At 35.3% G+C, this 19,015-nt stretch overlaps 2 protein-coding genes across 2 annotated transcripts; one reads left to right on the forward strand and one right to left on the reverse strand.

Moving 5' to 3' along the window:
• Positions 1–3,892: 3,892 nt before the first annotated feature.
• LOC134265541 (alpha-(1,3)-fucosyltransferase 11-like) lies at positions 3,893–5,495 on the reverse strand. The gene is made up of 2 exons (XM_062747763.1): positions 4,139–5,495; positions 3,893–4,013 (listed from the first exon to the last, which is right to left on the reverse strand). The coding sequence occupies exons 1-2, from the start codon at positions 5,362–5,364 to the stop codon at positions 3,893–3,895; spliced, it is 1,347 nt and encodes a 448-aa protein (XP_062603747.1). The 5' UTR covers positions 5,365–5,495.
• Positions 5,496–5,589: 94 nt separating this feature from the next.
• Positions 5,590–18,915, forward strand: LOC134265553 (protein transport protein Sec24C-like). The gene is given in 25 exon segments (XM_062747772.1): positions 5,590–5,733; positions 6,238–6,385; positions 6,545–6,635; positions 6,773–6,891; positions 7,123–7,190; positions 8,993–9,049; positions 10,433–11,359; positions 11,476–11,581; positions 11,871–11,998; positions 12,106–12,244; positions 12,492–12,607; positions 12,723–12,850; positions 12,969–13,047; positions 13,156–13,479; positions 13,612–13,782; positions 14,212–14,308; positions 14,443–14,588; positions 15,277–15,454; positions 15,659–15,853; positions 16,142–16,245; positions 16,346–16,438; positions 16,535–16,577; positions 16,580–16,635; positions 17,659–17,748; positions 17,851–18,915. Coding segments are annotated over 24 exon segments (3,720 nt in total). The 5' UTR covers positions 5,590–5,733; positions 6,238–6,261; the 3' UTR covers positions 17,992–18,915.
• The last annotated feature ends 100 nt before the right edge of the window (positions 18,916–19,015 follow it).

Raw genomic sequence — 19,015 nt, forward strand, 5'->3', positions numbered from 1 at the left:
TATCGAAAATATTTGCATTGAAGGCCACTGCAGGTGCTTTCTTAATTCTTCTCATGTAGATTAAGTTTTTGAATAATAAACTCTTCTTTATAGGAATATAAAAACAGATCGGCTAATAAAGGAACACAATTAGTGCCCATCGCTATTCCAAAAGTTTGTTGGAATAGAGACCTGGTTTACAAAGACTACATAAATGTTGTCAATAATTAAAGAATTTCAGCAACTTTTTATACCAACTATATGGCGGATTTTGGTGTGTAATCAGAGTAATTTTATTGATGACCAATCATATGATATATACGAAAATTTCCAATTCCGTTATAATTGAAATAGCATGCAGTCTATGACATCAAAAAGTTTAATTTTTTAAGAATTCTTTTTTTGTAATTAAGGAGAGGTTGTATATATGGAGTGTAGACGTGTCGATGTTTTTCTGTCACTGACTTTTGGAAAATTTGGCGATTTTTCTCCTTTCAGCAGTTATAATATTTTTTTTTATTACATGCCAATGGTAGTAATAAATACATGCCAAGGAATCCAGGATAAGAAGGGTAGATTTTGGAATCACCTTGGTTAATTTTTATTATTATATGATTGAATAATTTCCATCTCTCTGATTGGCTGAGATCCAACTATATGTTAGAAAAATACTACGTTGTATTGACCTGCAGGTCAATACAAGGATTTATATCCTCTACATTGATCTAAAAATAGATTGGGAAATTCCAAATTGATACAAATTGTTTCGGAAAGCTATTTAAACGACTGTGATTTTTTTTTCATGTGAACAAAACATAAAGAATATATATTTTAGGGTTTGGAATCACACTTTTACTGAACAATTTTTTTAAAAACTTTTTAGTCATTTTTTCCAAATCCTTTCAAAATCTATCCTATAAAAAAGACTGACATTATATTTTTTTCATGGCAACTAAAACTGATACGACTGGTAAGGTTTATTCACATTTTAATTCTGCTTCTGTCTTGTATTTGGCTAGGACTTAATCAAATGCAAACAAGTAATGAGCTGTATTATTTAATATCAGTGAATCATATAATAAAACAATTATTGTGTGTATGATTTAGTTCGTACAATATTCACCTCGCCCTTCGGGTTCGGTGAATAGATGTATGGCCGACTGACCTCAAAAAAACAATGAAATGTCAAATGTTATATTAATAAGCCCTGAAATATGATTATGAAGAAAAAATCAGCCTGAGGGTAAACTGTGTGTATAAGTTCGATTTCGAGATGTACCGAGCCTAACAATGAAATTCGATATTGTTACAAGTCCCATCTGCAGGAAGCATATCAAATTGTTCATACAGTATTTCCAATTCTAATCACTATAAGGTTAACTTTGCTTAAAATTGAAGCTTGGCACCAAGAGGATGTAGAACACTTACGCTGACCCCCTCCCCAAATAGATGTCCTAACTGGATTTTTTGACCCAAGCGCCTATACTTAAAATATGGTGGAATGCAAGCCGGTTTGAACTTTATGACTGAGAATGATAATAAGGTTATCTTTTAAAAAAATGTTTGTTTGCCCTCTCCCATCGTCTCAAGCCACGGTCCGGAGTCCGCATATATAGTTCTCTCCATTTCTCCAGAATGGGAGAGGATCGTACATTTTGGCCGTGGTTTGCGACGATGGCCCTCTCCCGACCGACTAACTATAAAAATAGCCCGACTAAAGACTTTTTTTTCATTCTAGAACATATCTCTTTTCTTTTATTTCTCTTATAAAAAGCATTTCTATTTTCAGACAAGATTGTCAGGACTACGGGTCTCATATTTTTTCAGTTTCATTTAAGGAACTAACCAAAGAAGATAGATGAGCAAGGCGTCAGTGCAGAATGTCTATAGCTTCAGACTCGTATTTAAAAAAAACATATTCAATTTGTGAATAAGGTATACAGTGTATAAATAAAATTCTCATTATTGAATTTTATGAAATTGTGATTTATAAACAAAACTGAGAAAAAAATCGGAAAAATTATTCTTTTATCAAAAATGATATGGTATGATACACATGTATCACCCTTGACTTATGGACTTCAAGAATTTCTCAAAAAGACGCAGATGTCAATATTTTGTCATAAAAGTGTACTTTTAAGGCATAGTAGGTCCTTGCTCCATGTTTTTGTAAACCAAAAAGTGTACATTTTTATGCAAATTTTAAGAATTATCTTTTAAAAAAAATCATGTTGAAAAAGTTTGTTTCCTTACAGCATGATGAAATGATCCCTTTGTCTCTTTTAGTGTGTGTACATGCTATTTCATAGGCAAATAATTTCAGTCTTTGTGAGATTTTTGTAAATTCTAGAAATTTTGCATCAAGTATTTACGTGAGATGAACTATCAAAGAAAATTTTGATAAAGTTGATATTTTACAAGGGGTGATCAAAAAGTTCGCAAACTAATTGAATAACTTCCATACAAGAAACAATATTTGGTTTTAATGTTGATTATATTTTAAATTAATCCTCCCCGATTTTAATGCACATCAACCACCGTTCTGCGCATGCGCGAATCACGTGATATTGGCGGTCACGTGACCCCCTCCGTAGCGTTCTGTCACAAAAGTTGAAAGAGTTTTCCGAGTTTTATATTTCTTTCCATGTGAGTTAATTTTTATGACAAGAACAGTTAATTTGTCAAAAATGGTCATATCTCGGCAACAGAATGGGTGGATAATAACATCCTTTCCAAAAATAAGCATGGCGACCATTAAAACACAAATCTTCTGTCTCAGGAGAGACCTTTATTCAAGGTGGATAGAGAATGGGTGCACCCTTTTTAATTATCATATCTAATATGTTTAAAACCTAAAGTAAACGATATCTTAGGTATTTAATACTTATATCATTGTTCAAATATTCAACTATTTTTTCAAAGTGCTAATTGGAGGTCTTTGATAGCAAATTGCTTAATTAAAAATACATATCTTTTCAAACTTGCTTTCACTGGGCAAGTCGAAGATGACAAGTATCATTTTTAACCATCAGCCTTCCTTCACTAAAACGATTAATCCAATTATTAATTGAATTTATAGGAACTCATTTATCTCAATAAACTGTGTACAAATTATTATATGATACTGTAGAGGGATTTCTAAGATATTACAATGAATTGTACAGTCGTTTGGTGAACGAGTTCGACTGAGACAACCATTTTTCGTCACAAGTGACCTAAATAATGACGTCATTTTTCACATTGTGACGTCACAAACAAGGAGAGAAGCTTAATTCAGCATATGCTATTTATAGACCTTGTGTATGGCTATGTGTGTACCGAATTTCATTCTAATCTGAATTGTGGTTTTGTAGATATAGAGATAGTTTGCGAACTTTTTGATCCTAGCTGCACCCCTCGTATTTTTTACCCATTTCCTTTTATCGAAAAATGGACCTGTGCAAAATGCAGGGAATCTTTCTCGCCGATTCTGCTATGTCTAGAAATTGTTCGCGTCATTATCTCAGCAGATTCCGAGATTCGGCTAGGCGAGACATTTGGACTGACGCCTTCATTGAGATTCGTCGAAAGCATCTAGCCGAACCGAATCTCTGTCGAGATTAGCTTCGTCCTAAAAATCGGAGTTGTTTGTACCATTTTTTAATAGTATTCTCAATCTTAATTATCCTTCGGTTCATCTTCGCAATGTCAATGGTGCTGAGTCAACACATTGCCGTCCCGGGTCCTGAGTCAACACGTTGCCGGGGAACGACAACGTGTTGACCCAGAATCCCTGGCATATTGCGAGGATGCTATACTGGTTATGAAAAAAACCCCAGATACATCAAATACATCTTTAGCAAGTTTTGAAAAGGTCTTTTTATTTTACTTTTGTTCGTTGATGTGTTGGGATTTTTTTTAATGGTATATGAAGTCAAATGTTTAATTTATATAATGCACTAGAATATTTCTCCCCAGACTCCACTATTCTCCGAGTTTCCATGGCAGTAATTTTCTCTTGGTTATACACCTTAGTCCAGTGGAAGTCAGTTGACCTAAATTAAAACAAAAACTTTAAGGATTCGATTTATATAATATGACAGACATTAGATTTATTTAGGTGTAATAAACGACATGAGGTATATATCTAAAACATTGAAGATAAATGAATCATTTTTACCCACTACTGGAATTCAATGTTGACAGTGAATATTTTCTTGGTTCTGGACATCCCATATGTGAATTGTTAGCTATGTGTGAGAAAGCCACCTTCGCAAAATTGTCTTCATTTCCGAACACTTCATGTAATTTTCTACACACAAAACATTCAAAGCCCTCAAACATATTCAGATCATCACTTTCAGTTGATCCTGATGGGTGTGTGCTCCAACTGCGGTGTTGTAAATGATCTTTTAGAACGGAATTTTTAATTCCCCCTGGTGATTTATATTCTAAATACTTGTTGTACTCTTCGTCGTTTTTATTCAAATACTCCAGATACTTTGCTAATTCTTCCGGAGAATCAAAATCACTTGCCAAAATGACGCTTTTATTATCAGGCATCCAATCTTGAACATCAGGTGATCCCATATATACAGGGACAGAGCCCACATGAAGAGCTCGAAATAATTTCTCGGTCATGTAATCTCTACAAATAGAATTTTCAAAAGCAATGTGAAATTTATAGAATGAAATGAAATCCATGAATTGATCATCCTCATAAGAAGTCATAGCGTCTCTCAGTGATTTTGGGAGATCTTTGTTGTGAAGACATTTTCCAAATGAATCAATTTTTATATATCTCATCAACTCCTCAACATAGGCATCTCTGTCAGACGCAACGTCTGCATGTGACTGAACATATAAGACAGGGGCATAACCACTTTCTCGTATTTTCCTGTTTTTCTCTCTGGTAGATATTGGTGTTCTTTCTGTTAAATACTTCAAAGAATAAATGTTCTGGGTTGTTAAAGGATAATCTGATTCCCTTCTAAATGTTGCAGTAAAGTTAAAGAGTGCAATGAATTCCTCTTGTGATAACAGATAATTATTCATAGGAGATTCCTCGTGAATCAAGTTCCATGTATGCCAGGATTTCCGAGGTATAGGGAGATCACGAGGATTAACCCTCGTACCGTAGAATATTATTCCTTTAGTCCTTGAGTCATCCAGATAAAACCTATCTGCAGTTGACAAGCAGCCACGATAACCCCCACAGCTTATATATTTTAAAGACGTTAAATCTTCATGAGGATATACGTTTTTCCACCACCAAATTATGACCGGAAATTTATATGTAGTTGGATCTGCTAGCATGAAATGAACTAAAACTATAAAATACCCCAAAAGGTTGAAACCGTTAACAATAATGAGGTAGTCATTCAGAACTGTCAGTCTCCATTGCATTATTTCACCTAGATTATAAAATTCAGTGGAAATTCTGAATAAGACACTTCATAAAATACCAAATCTGATTCTATGTTGTTCCGTGTTTCATTTGAAATCCCTTTTTATCCCCGCAAACAATATTTTTTCAGTGTTTTTTTTTTCTTTGGAGTCTAATTTGATATTATTTGTTTACGGAAGCGACAGGTTTCTCCCATAATGCAACAACAATTTACGTGGCATGATTGCGCATGTGTTCCACCGGATGTCATTCTTCAGTACGTGGCAAACACTTCGTATGTTTTGACTCGTGTTAAAACTGTAATATATTGTACTCCTGGAGTGATATTACTGAAAACATTTAAACACAAGGCAGATTCTTGAAAACAGGTACATGTAATCAGGTAAAGAAGTCAATGTTTAATGTAATTTCGTAGTTCACACCGGTATTTTCCAATGACATATACTGCACATTCATCAATATGAAAGTCAGTATTCTTATGAAAGAACTGTTGAATTTTTATTTCAGTGGAAATAGTATGTAAAGCGATTTGTATGGTTATAAGTTAGCTGTGTATAAGGTCTATAACAATATATGTGTGTGATTGCCTGATTGGTATTGTCAATGTGTTTGTGATTATGCATATAGTGACTTGCAGAAAAAAGTAAAGGGCATATGTTTATTGTAATTTTCAAAATTAAGATGTACCAATAAGCACAGTAAGATACTTCATTATATAAGTGTTGGTAATATTTATATACTCTTTATTGGTATGATATCAGATCCCCATAATGTGGTAAGTTCAGTGACAGTGTGTTTTGATATGTCCCGAAATTTATAGATAGTGTTATTATTTTATTGGAATGGAGTTCTTATACTTTCTCAAATTTCAGAATAGCTACTTAGAAAATGACACAATGAATCCTAACTACCCGGGAAGTACACAAGGACAGATGCCTCCTACAGGGTATGGGGCACCTGGTATGAACCCAGGAGGACAAATGAGACCCCCAGGTCCCGGTCCCATGAATAGTCCAGGAGGTGAGAGATAGTCCGATGTTAAAAAGTGGAATGAAGGAAGTCATATATACCATATATCCAGAGCTAATTCTATTAATTATTCAAAGGGTGCAGACTTTGCAATCCAGTCATACTTTCTTTCACTTATTTTTTTTAGTGATTTTTTATTATATTTTACAGGTTATGGTGGTCCACCAAAGCCAGGGCCGGGACAATATATGGCACCACCTACATCTAATGGGCCCCAGTATCCAAACATGAGTCAGCCAGGGTAAAATGACAATTATTTTCCTTCAATTGGAAACGTTTCTTTTTCATATATACAATCAGAGGAGTTTAACCAATGATCTATTTTTATTATCTGAGAGAAGTGAGCTCTTGCTTTATTTGTAATTTTCAATGTTTCAGGAATATTCCTGGTAAACCACCAGATATGAATAACTTCCAAAGACCTACTACAAGTATGCAAAACAGTATGGGTCCGGGCATGCCCCCTTCACAGAGACCTCCATCATCAAGTCAGGTAGGTCCAGATACATTACAAAGAGATTAAAAAGGTGAGGTGTTTATCTGATTATCCTTGTCCAGGCAGATCATTTTCTTTTTTAACATTATCAAGCACACTCTCGGGCTACATACCTTCACATATGCATGGTCCCTTTTTCAAAAAAAAATATTTCTACATGTAGTCCCATGTGAAATTTCTGGTTTCTTGGAGTACAGGGATTGATGTTAACAGTTGTCAAGTAAATTCTCAGTTTGGGCAAGTGAAATTGTCAGTGTACTTCAGAGTTCCCGAAACGCACCGGTCCACCGGGGATCCCCGGTAAACTTTGAATGGGACTGGTGAATCTTAATTTTATCGGTCAAAATGTCCGATGGTTTTCTTTACAGACTGTATAACAATTACACATAATCTTAACAAAATCATTTAATTCAATTGTCCCGACAATAAACAAATGCAAAACCAAATGAAATAAAAAAAAAAAACGTCAGGGGCGCGCCAGATTATTCTCGTGCATTCTTGTTTAAATTAAATGTAAACGGTGATTGTCTACTATAAAAAGCTACATATTAAAATAATCTCCATAAGTCTGGGAGGAAAAACAGTTAAAACACTGTCTTACAAATATTTTTCCTTCTTAATAAATATGCGCACTCTGTAGTTCTTACAGTAAAAAAAATGTGACAATTTACTTTCGTTTTGCAGGATGAATTTGCAGGGTTGTATTTCTGCTTGATTACAGACAATTTGTTACCATTTATTATTTTCTCTATAATTTAATCTATTAGCATGATTCAAATTAAACCAACTTTTGGATTTTTCTCCATGTATTTGATAGCATTTAAAATACATGCGCGTTTTTCCCCTTTTCTAAAAATAGCGGACTGACTTTAATGTAATAAAACGACTACAAATTCACTTAAAATCATCATTTTTCATGATAAACTTGCATATTTTTATATCATTAGTACATATTTTTAACTATGTGGAGGTTGTATGATACATTTTAACTAGTCAGAAATATCTGACGTTTTCCTGGCTTTTTAAAACGATTTTGATATTCTACATGTTCTAAGTAGTATTTTTCCTGGCACATAAATTAAAATACCAAAATCCTAAAAAATAAAAAAAAAAGCCTGGAAAACGACAGATATTTCGGAATAATTCCAAACAATCAACCAAAAGTTGTTATGTTGCAGATTTTATTTAAAAAAATAAAAAATTTGTCAGAAATGATATAATTTAATACGTTGAATTAAGCGTTGGTCATAACACACCGTCGGCGACGTCAAATGGGGCATACACAGGCCTAATAGAAAATATTTTAATAAATCTAAAAAAAAAAATCTGCATTTGCCATCTTTTCATTTACGTATATTATTTATTATATCGACACAATTTCCAAACCTATCATATGTTAAATTTACATACAAAAAATTAATGTCCGGTAAATTTTACAACTGTCTGGTGAATTTTGAATATTTACAGGACAATTGTCCGACATATTTTTGACTAGTTTCGGGAACTTTGGTACTTGTCCATATTGTGCAAGTGTATATATTGTTATCTTGCCTTTTGTACATTAGTTTGTAAAAAAAACAACGATATATTAAACACTTGATTTCTTTCTGGAACATTACTTTAATTGTTTCTGCATTTGGAATGATCAATCCCTTAGTTGCATTTCTAGATTATACTGTTCATTAAAAAATCAGGTTCTTTTTCTGTTTTCTTTTGTGGTTTTGTAGCACCTGTCTTCCTAAAATGTTACCTTTCTTTCACCTTCATCTATGAATGTCAAAATTTACATAAGTTTCTTTCAAAATATGAATTTTATTCTTGAGAAAATGAAAAGTGATTGCTCTGTGGCAGTGTGAGTGTACATTTGACAAGTTAAAATTTGAGTTCACTTGCCTGAAGGTCAAGTAAAGCTTAAAAAATCAATTTGTTTCGTTGGGGTAGGGTAGATAAAACTAGAACAGCTCTTATAAAATTAGCACATTCAGTGATGAATCATGACTGTAATTTAGTATTTATGCCTTATTATACATGTATGTAGGCTTGAAGATTTTATATGTGATGTCAGTGATTGTTGTTTAATCTGATATATTTCTGTTCTCCAGATTTCAAATGGTTTGAATGCAATGCATATATCCCAGCCAAGGGCTTCTGGTCCAAATGTAAGTAAAATTTACAGAACATATAAAATACGTCTTTATCCACTTAGTGTATATTTTCATGTTCATGTAGAAAATTGGCCTCTTTGTCCATTTTTCTGCCAAATTATTTTTACCCTGGCCAGAAATTTCAAATTGTTGGAGTGAGGCTTATATTTCAGATACAGGTAACTCTTGATGGCTCGAACTTCGATCTCTCAAAGTTCTTGATCGCTCGAAGTGAGTCTCCGGTCCTGATTTTTTCCCCTATATAACTAAGCAAATTTACTCTTGATTTCTCAAACTCCTGAACTCTAGAAACCCTTGATCCCTCGAAGTCAAAATGCAGTCCCGCTATGCATATTCTATTGAAATTTACCCTCGATACCTCGAAGTGGCTATGTGTATACAAGTTACATAATTAGCAACTTTACCTGGACATTTAATGGCCCCAGGCAGAAGACTTGGGTCTCGTGAAACGGGATGTTTATTTAGGTGATACTTATACTGCAAGGTGATAATTGATTTATAATTAATCTTATGTTGCTTATATGCTATTGAAAAAATTATCATCGACTGTATTACGATAATGTAGAAACGCAGTGTAACTGAATAATTGTAATTGCAAATTACAAGATGAAACACTTAGTAAATTTAGTTTTTATTTCAAGTCAGTGTCAAAGTTTAACGAAATATGAAAATCCAGAAACAGCCTCAGTGTCATTATGACGACTATTGTTGGACAAATACTTACAGAACTTTGTTTAATGCACGTGTTTGGAAAAATCACAATGCTATGAACCACGCTGCACTGTAAAATGTCGTTTTCATATAACGAATGTGTAGTATGATGTCCGTATTATAAAGAATAAAAAATAAACAGAAAATGACGCTGTACATTTTTAGCTTTACTCAGATTAATAAATATTCATCTAAAATACGAAATCAGATCACTGTTTTATAAAAACCACGTGTTAAAAGTTAGCACTGCATGAAAATCATTACATCCCGTTAGACTAATTTTAAAACCTGCCAAACAAACCTGGAAAATTCCGGACTCTTGAAAACTCGAACTCTTGATCTTTCGAAGTTTTTCCTCGGTCCCGTGGACTTCGAGGTATCGAGAGTTATCTGTACATATTCCTGTTGATAAAAAACTTTTTTGGGGTTCCAGCAGTTTTGACTCCTTGACCTTGAACTTTAAGTTTTACTCATTTTATTTAAAAATTTAAAAAAATCTTCACCTATAGAATTTGTCCTTCTTTCAAAAATCTTTAATTTGCTCATTACCTTTAAACACTTATCTAATTTTTTATGTCGGTCAAAAGCTCTACAGAGCTTATGTTACTGTTTGTAAAAATCTGACTCTAAATAAAATTTTCTAATTCTGATTCTAATTCTCTTCAGCAAAACTATGGTGCTCCCTCAACATCAGGACAGCCACGTATGATGCCACCACCTGGAGGCCCTAATGCCCAAGGTGGTTCTGGGTTACCACCACCCGGTCCAATGGGTGGCACAGCACGCCCACCAATGAGCCAAATTGGAGGACCTGCTCAAGGCCAGTTAGGAGGTCCACCCACAAGCCAGTACAGTGGGGGCCCTCCCACAAGCATGTATGGTGGGGGTCCTCCCACAAGCCATTATGGAGGTGCTCCACCCATAAGTCAGTATGGAGGGGCACCACCCACAAGTCAATATGGTAGCACTCCACCCACAAGTCAATATGGTAGTGCTCCACCCACAAGTCAGTATGGAGGGGTGCCACCCACAAGTCAGTATGGAGGGGCACCACCCACAAGTCAGTATGGAGGGGCTCCACCCACAGGACAACTGGGAGGTTTATCAGGTCCCCCAGGAAGTCGACCTGGAGGAATGGCTGGGCCACCACCTACAACACCTGGAATGCCCCCAGTTTCATCTTCAATGGGTGGTATGCCTCCACATTCTAGGCCAGGTGGACCATCAGGCCCACCCTCAGGACCCCCTTCTGGAATGTCCATGACAGACAGATTTGGACCCGGTCCACCAAGTGGACCTCCTTCTGGTCCAGGCACAATGTCTCAGCCTGGTCCTGGTTCATTTCCTCCTGCCCCAGGACCTGGTGGGTTTCCTCCTTCAAATCAGTATGGAGGTTCTGGACCCGGTCAGTTCCCTCCTCAGCCCGGTCAGATGCCACCTCAGCCAGGAGGTCAGCCGCGATATCCAGGGGGAACCATGCCAGGGCAGTCCTTCCCACCCAACTACCCAGGAGCTCAACCCATGCCAGGACCAGGGGGAATGCAGCAGCCATCTGGACCTAAAAAACTGGACCCTGACCAGATGCCTAGTCCAGTAAGTAAACAGTTATTATTGACCTGTGGTCACAGGTAATAGAACCATGGTGATAAGGATAATACATGTATATAGTAGGTGTAAAAATGCTCTTAAATATTTTCTCTGATTAACAGATTCAAGTGATAGAAGATGACAGAGCCAATAGGAGTGGGGTTTTCCAAACTGCTAAAGGGGCAGTACCACCATCAGTTACCACTAATTTTACTGTACAGGATCAAGGTAAGGTTTGAATGCAGTATGGATACAAAATGTAATGAAATGGGGAACTTTATCTATACACAGACACACACGGGAATGAAAACAATTTTCATCGTCTTTGCACATAATGTGGAGTTTACATGGAAACTTGATATGTTTAGAAAATAAAACTCTTAAAGTCGTGAAGATTAATTATCACTAGCTACTTTTAACATTAGATGTGAGCTAAATTATGTACCAAAGAATAAAAATTTGTTTAATAATAATAGAATGCTTTTTCAATTGTTTTAATTTTTATTTTTTTTTCAAGGAAATTGCAACCCTCGTTTTATGAGGAGTACAATGTACAACGTTCCTTGCACCTCAGATATGTTGAAGAACTGTCATGTACCATTTTCTCTGAGCATCAATCCATTTGCTAAACTCCCTGAAGAAGAGGTATTTTATCAGCTGTAAATAATGACAAGTTAAATGTAACATCTTTTGTGACTCGGTAAGATAGCATTAAATCGCAATGAACAGTAAAATGAATTTGATCTTTTCAGCTGAATCCCCCGATTGTCAATCTCGGGGAGGTAGGGCCAGTCAGGTGTAAGAGATGTAAAGCCTACATGAATCCCAACATGATGTTTATTGACGGAGGACGGAGGTTCCAGTGTGTGTTCTGTGGAGCAGCTACAGATGGTGAGACTTCTTCATTTTAGGGGTGTGGGTTGGGGATAAACAATGTTGTCTTCACATTTTTTACAAATGGAGAACTGAGCAATTTTCTGAGGTGCTCAAGAAAATTAATAAGCAGGCAGAATTTGGTAATTTCCCATTTAAATAATGGAATAAGGTGAATGGGGGGCTCTGCTTTCAGGGGAATCAATGTCTCAAGTTGAGAGCTATTTTATTGACTATTTGTTAAATATGTTTATTTTATTTGTAGTGCCAGCAGAGTATTTTGCACATCTAGATCACACAGGAAGAAGGATAGATAGTTATGACAGACCAGAACTGTGTTTAGGTTCCTATGAATTTGTAGCTACTAAAGATTACTGTAAGGTAAGGTACAGACTTGAAAAATTAACATGAGTTTAAGCTGTGAAATGTCGCATATGACTTGCTGTATTGAAATGGAAATATATGATATACATGTAATGTAAACATGATTTTTCAGAATGGAACATTGCCAAATGCACCAGCCTTTATCTTTATGATTGATGTGTCCTATAACAGTATAAAAAGTGGATTAGTACATTTGATTTGTGAGAGATTAAAAGATGATGTCTTAGTAAATCTACCAAAGTAAGTATTCACTGTTTTAACTTCTCTCTGTTTGTTACCGTAATGCAACCTTTGGCTTAGATTGGCTGCACTTTCATAGCACGCAATACAATTTAATTAATGTTCATTTATTCTGCAGAGAAGTTGGACAGGATGAGTCAGAAATCCGAGTTGGATTTGTAACATATGCTAAAGAAATTCATTTCTATAATGTGAAGGTATGTCACTTATTTCCATCTAACATGCTGTTAAAAAAAACTAATTCTGAATACCTTAGAACAATAAAATTGTACAGTAGTGTCAGTGTCTTTGATTTTGTTTTCCAGGGTAACTTGGCCCAGCCCCAGATGTTGGTTGTATCGGACTTGGATGATGTGTTTGTGCCACTGTTGGATGGATTTCTTGTGAAACTTTCAGAATCCGAGGCAGTCATTGACAGTCTATTATCACAGATCCCTCAGATGTTCGCGGAGTCTCGGGAGACAGAAACTGTGTTAGGGCCAGTCATTCAGGCCGGCCTAGATGCTTTAAAGTCTGCCGACCGCAGTGGAAAACTTTACATATTTCATACTTCTCTGCCAATAGCTGAGGCTCCAGGAAAATTAAAGAATAGGGATGACAGGAAACTGCTAGGAACTGAGAAAGAAAAGGTAAGAAATACATTAATACTGAAAAGTAAAAAATGTATTAAGCATACTGTTATATTTAAGTGAATGTTAAAATTGAAGTACAGTATATTTTATCTATAACAGGAACATTTTATATTGTATTTTATATTGTAGACAATTCTGACTCCTCAGAGCAACTTCTACACTAAATTAGGCCAGGAGTGTGTCACTGCAGGTTGTAGTGTGGACTTGTTCTTGTTCCCCAATGCATACATCGATATTGCAACAATATCAGAAGTGTGTCGTCTCACAGGAGGAAATATATACAAATACAGCTACTTTCAGGTGTGTACAAATTACCCAGTTTTACCTTTGAATCCAATCCGCATCAAAAAGCTTGTAGGAAAGATATAAAGTATATAATCTGCAGTGGGTTTGACATGTTATGGGATTTGTTTGATACATGCACCTTTAAACAAACATGTACATGTTAAAACTGATTTTACAGAAAACAATGTAGTCCTATTTTACATTCATAGGTTGAGGAGGACAGAGTAAGTTGTAAATGTGAAGCAGATTTCACCATGTGTGTGTGTTTGTATTGATATCCTCAATGACCTACTCAATGTTATAGTATATGTTCTTCACCTTAGGGTTGGGTGTGCCAGTCATTTTAATCTAACCTATCCTTTGTGATTCTGTATTGCTGGTGAGATACACAGTTTATAAATGTGTTCATAGTTTTGCATTGATGAGAATGACTCTGTTTTATAGGCTGACTTGGATGGAGACCGTTTCCTGGAAGATCTGAAGCATAATGTAAAGAACCAGACAGCCTTTGATGCCATTCTTCGTGTCAGAGCCAGTACAGGTAGGTCTGGACACTGGTCACTTAACAAGAAATATTGACAGGTGTTATTTATGGTCATTTTTGTGCCTTCTTCTCGAGGGATGACTTTTAACATATGTTCTTATCAATACTTTTTTGGGTGGCTTTTTTTACAGGTATTCGGGCTGTGGACTTCCTGGGCAATTTCTACATGTCTAACACAACAGATGTTGAACTGGCAGCTATAGACAAAGAACAAGCTCTTAATGTTGAGATTAAACATGATGATAAATTAAATGAAGCTGATGGTGCTTATATTCAGGTAAACAACAATTCAGAAAACTCGTTATTGATATTTAGGTGACTAAATAAACAGTTTAATTGTTTGAAATCTTGGTCGTGTTTTAGGCAGCAATGCTGTTCATTGTTTGAATTCTCTGTACTGTTTTAGGTTGCAGTGCTGTTCACTGTTTGAATTCTCTGTACTGTTTTAGGTTGCAGTGCTGTTCACTGTTTGAATTCTCTGTACTGTTTTAGGCAGCAGTGCTGTTCACTGTTTGAATTCTCTGTACTGTTTTAGGTTGCAGTGCTGTTCACTGTTTGAATTCTCTGTACTGTTTTAGGTTGCAGTGCTGTTCACTGTTTGAATTCTCTGTACTGTTTTAGGTTGCAGTGCTGTTCACTGTTTGAATTCTCTGTACTGTTTTAGGTTGCAGTGCTGTTCACTGTTTGAATTCTCTGTACTGTTTTAGGTTGCAGTGCTGTTCACTGTTTGAATTCTCTGTACTGTTTTAGGCAGCAGTGCTGTTCACTGTTTGAATTCTCTGTACTGTTTTAGGTTGCAGTGCTGTTCACTGTTTGAATTCTCTGTACTGTTTTAGGTTGCAGTGCTGTTCACTGTTTGAATTCTCTGTACTGTTTTAGGCAGCAGTGCTGTTCACTGTTTGAATTCTCTGTACTGTATTAGGTTGCAGTGCTGTTCACTGTTTGAATTCTCTGTACTGTATTAGGTTGCAGTACTGTTTACCAGTGTGGGGGGACAGAGGAGATTAAGGATACACAACTTGTCTCTGAACTGCTGTACTCAAATGGCTGCAGTGCTGTTCACTGGAACACTGTACTGTTTTAGGTTGCAGTGCTGTTCACTGTTTGAATTCATCAATTACATGGCCAAACAGGCTGTACACTGTTTGAATTCTCTTACTGTTTTAGGCAGCAGTGCTGTTCACAGAATACTCATGCTGTTCATGTTTGAATATCCTTTGCATACCAACTTTTGAAAACTACATCATGATTAATTTTGAATGCACATACTTATAAATAAGTTTGAAACTATACAAGCAGTTGCTTTTAGGTATACAGTAGATAAAGTTGATTACTTTTTCACTACAGCTGTCAAAACGGGCCTGAACTCTAACCCCAAGCAGGTGAGAGAGGGAGTGATGAACCAGGTGGCGCAGATTTTGGCGTGTTACAGGAAGAACTGTGCCTCCCCGTCGTCTGTAGGTCAGCTGATTCTGCCCGAGTCCATGAAGCTTCTCCCTCTGTATGCCAACTGTGTTATTAAAAGCGACGCTCTGCAAGGTGGTAAGTACGGAGACTGGTGTTTAGTACAAAGATTTGATAAGTGGATATCACTGTTAGGTCACTGTAAGTGAGTACATGTTTATATCAAAGTTGTGTTCTACATGTAATTAATAGAAAATGCTGAATGAAAAATATCACAAAATCTGTACTTTGAGGTACGCAATAATTTTTACTGAAATGAAATGGTAGAAACTGGAACTACATGTGCATACAGCAGTTTTTTGTTTCGACGTACTTGTGTAATTAGGTATTTGTGCATCCTATAAGCTTCTATCTCTGTTTTTTAAGGGTCTGAAATATCTACCGATGACAGAAGTTACCTTATGCATAAACTGAATGCTATGGATGTTGCCTCAACACAAGTGTTCTTCTACCCAAGGCTGATACCCATGGTCAGTTATTATTACACTGTTTTGTCTATACTAGTATTTAAATCATGTTTTGAATTTGAAGTAAGAGATTTTATATGCTCTAACTTCTGGAATTTTGTAGCATGACTTGGAATCCCATGGAGATAGAATTCCACAATCCATCAGATGTTCTGCAGAAAGACTCCGAGATAATGGGGTGTATCTCCTAGGTATGGTACAAGCAATCATTCAGCTTATGTTTGTAGGTCATGTAATTAATAGAAAATGCTGAAGAAAAGTAAGCACATGTTTAATCTGTAATCTTTTACAGAATGGTAATTTGTTCCTGAAATGAATTGGTCACAATGTAGAGCCACATGGGTACAGCAGTTTTTTGTACAAAGTGCTGCCCAGATTACATTGTGTAATTAGGTATTTGTCCAACGTTTAACTGAATACTATTTGTGGTTTTGTAAGAGTTTGAAAATGTAGAGATGTTACCCTGCATAAACTGAATGCTATGTAAAAGGCATCGTCCACACAATTTCCCATTCACCACCCCTATCCCATGGTCAGTTACCATTACACTGTTTTGTCTAAAGTATTTAAAATTTTTGAATTTGAAGAAGAGATTTTTAGCAAATTTTTGAGCATGATTGGAATCCCAAAAATAGAATTCCACAAAATAAGTCAACAATACGAAAATATAAATAAAATAGTGGTCATTTGCAAAATTTTGAAAGCTAAAAACACCTTAAACTTTTAAAAGGTCTTTGGCTTTATATACTGTAAATCTGGAAATTTTTTGTCGATTTTAGTTTGTAATGTTTTACAGAGAATGGTATGATTAATTTTTGGATTGGTCAAAATTTTGCCACACTGACCACTATTTTATTTATATTTTGTATTGTTGACTTATTTTAAATTGACTACAGTATTTGTGGTTTTGTCGAGTTTGGAAATGTAGAGATGGTCCTTAAAGCTGAACACTACTAAAAGAGATTGTCCACCATATTTCCCATTCACCACCACTATCCCCTACAACCCCTATATATAAAGCCAAAGACCTCTTAAAAGTTTAAGGTCTTTTGCTGTAGAGGTCTGATGAGTATACATGTAGCCATACTTCGTTCGTTGACATGTTACTCACACACAATGAAACTATCAAATTTTATGCACTTTTTCAAAGCCAGTAACATGAAATGTACAAGTCAGTTCATTATGTACAAACAGAAAGTTCACATAAAAACAAAGAATAAACCATGCAATTTAAAACCATGTAAGGAATGCTACATGTCAGCCATGAGTTTCAAGTGTGCATATGCATGTAACGAAATCGAAGGGTTCATATACCTTTGTGACGGTGCCTATTTATGAGTAGTGTTCAGCTTTAAGTGTGTTCTACTTTTTCACAATTTATTTTATAACAAAAAATATCTTTCTTCTCTGTTTCAGTGTAAATTGATTGACCTCGATAACCCTGTGTCACAGAAAGTACGGGACGTAATTAATTCAATACGAAGTGAACGGGGTAGATATATGAAGGTAAGAAACAAGTGAATTTTTATTAAAGCTTGTGTCAGTAGTTTATTATTCTGTTTATAAAAAATTGCAATTTTTTAATACACACTTATGATTTCTTGGCAGTTAACAATTGTTCGACAGCGGGACAAGTTGGAGCCATGGTTTAACCACTTCCTGGTAGAAGACAAAGGACATAGTGGAAGTGCTTCTTATGTAGACTTCTTATGTCACATACACAAAGAAATTCGGAACTTGTTGAGCTAAACAAACTGTCTTCATAAACACAAAATACGAAATGGAGTCTGCTGAAATGGACATAACTTCATAAATACAAATATTGTCGAAACCATCTGCAGCAGAGAAGAAAACCCAAATATCAAGAAGTTTCCAGAATAGGAACATCTGATATTATTGATAGACTGTGAGGTATATGGATTATGGTGGACCCCTGGTGATATGATGTGATGAAGATTCTGTTTTATTATGGATTATTATGGATTCTCTGTGATATGGCCCATAGTAACGTTCCAAGGGCAAAACCTGATACCTAGACTGGCCCTTCTATCTGCCAAATTAACAAAAACAATCGCAAATAGATACTCTAAGTACTAATCAGTTGACATCTAATGCCATAAAATGAATACATACCCAATCTTCATGCGAATGTTGTGATGCTATACAAGTATACAGTGTATATGTATTGATGTCAGATTCTTGGAAAGATTAATTGAACATTACATTTTGGATGCATCATTTTTCCTGCACCATATTGTAAATGGGCTTTAAAAACAGATATTTATTCATGAATTGTTTTGTTAAGCATTAGTTAAATTTAATTTAACAGGTGAATGTTATGGGTAAGGATTTTATTTTCATGAATTTTTACCACATATTTCTCTCTTCTTCTCTTCATTGCATGTATGAATTTTCAGAACTTAAAATGTATTTATTATAAACATGTTCATTAAATTTATCGACTTCATTGTCTGATTGTAACTTTAATGATGATGGAATGTAAACATGAAGATGCTTAACTATTTTAACATTAATTCAGGAGTGAATATGTGATCAACAGCTTGACTTTCTAGTCTATGATGGTGTTCTCTCAATATAGATTATATGAAGATTATGGAATGAGAGTTTTTCACCACAGTGTTAGCAAGTGGCAAATAAAAAAATGAAAAAGTTTTTTTTTATCTTGTACAAATTGTTACTGGCCTGAAGGTCCATTAAATTGCTAAAGGATAGATAACTCTAACCTTTTTATTTATTTCTATAATAAAAAAAT

This window comes from Saccostrea cucullata, unplaced genomic scaffold (assembly GCF_032062105.1).
Source record: "Saccostrea cucullata isolate Sc308-1 unplaced genomic scaffold, CSIRO_AGI_Scuc_v1 ctg157, whole genome shotgun sequence".
Lineage (NCBI taxonomy): Eukaryota > Metazoa > Mollusca > Bivalvia > Ostreida > Ostreidae > Saccostrea > Saccostrea cuccullata.

What these genes read in the sequence shown, in the direction of transcription:
- LOC134265541 (XM_062747763.1), bottom strand. Translation starts at nt 5,364, where the DNA reads ATGCAATGGAGACTGACAGTTCTGAATGACTACCTCATTATTGTTAAC. An exon ending in ACATTGAATTCCAGTAGTGG is followed by an intron (nt 4,014 to 4,138) that starts GTAAAAATGATT and finishes GTTTTAATTTAG; the next exon opens with GTCAACTGACTTCCACTGGA.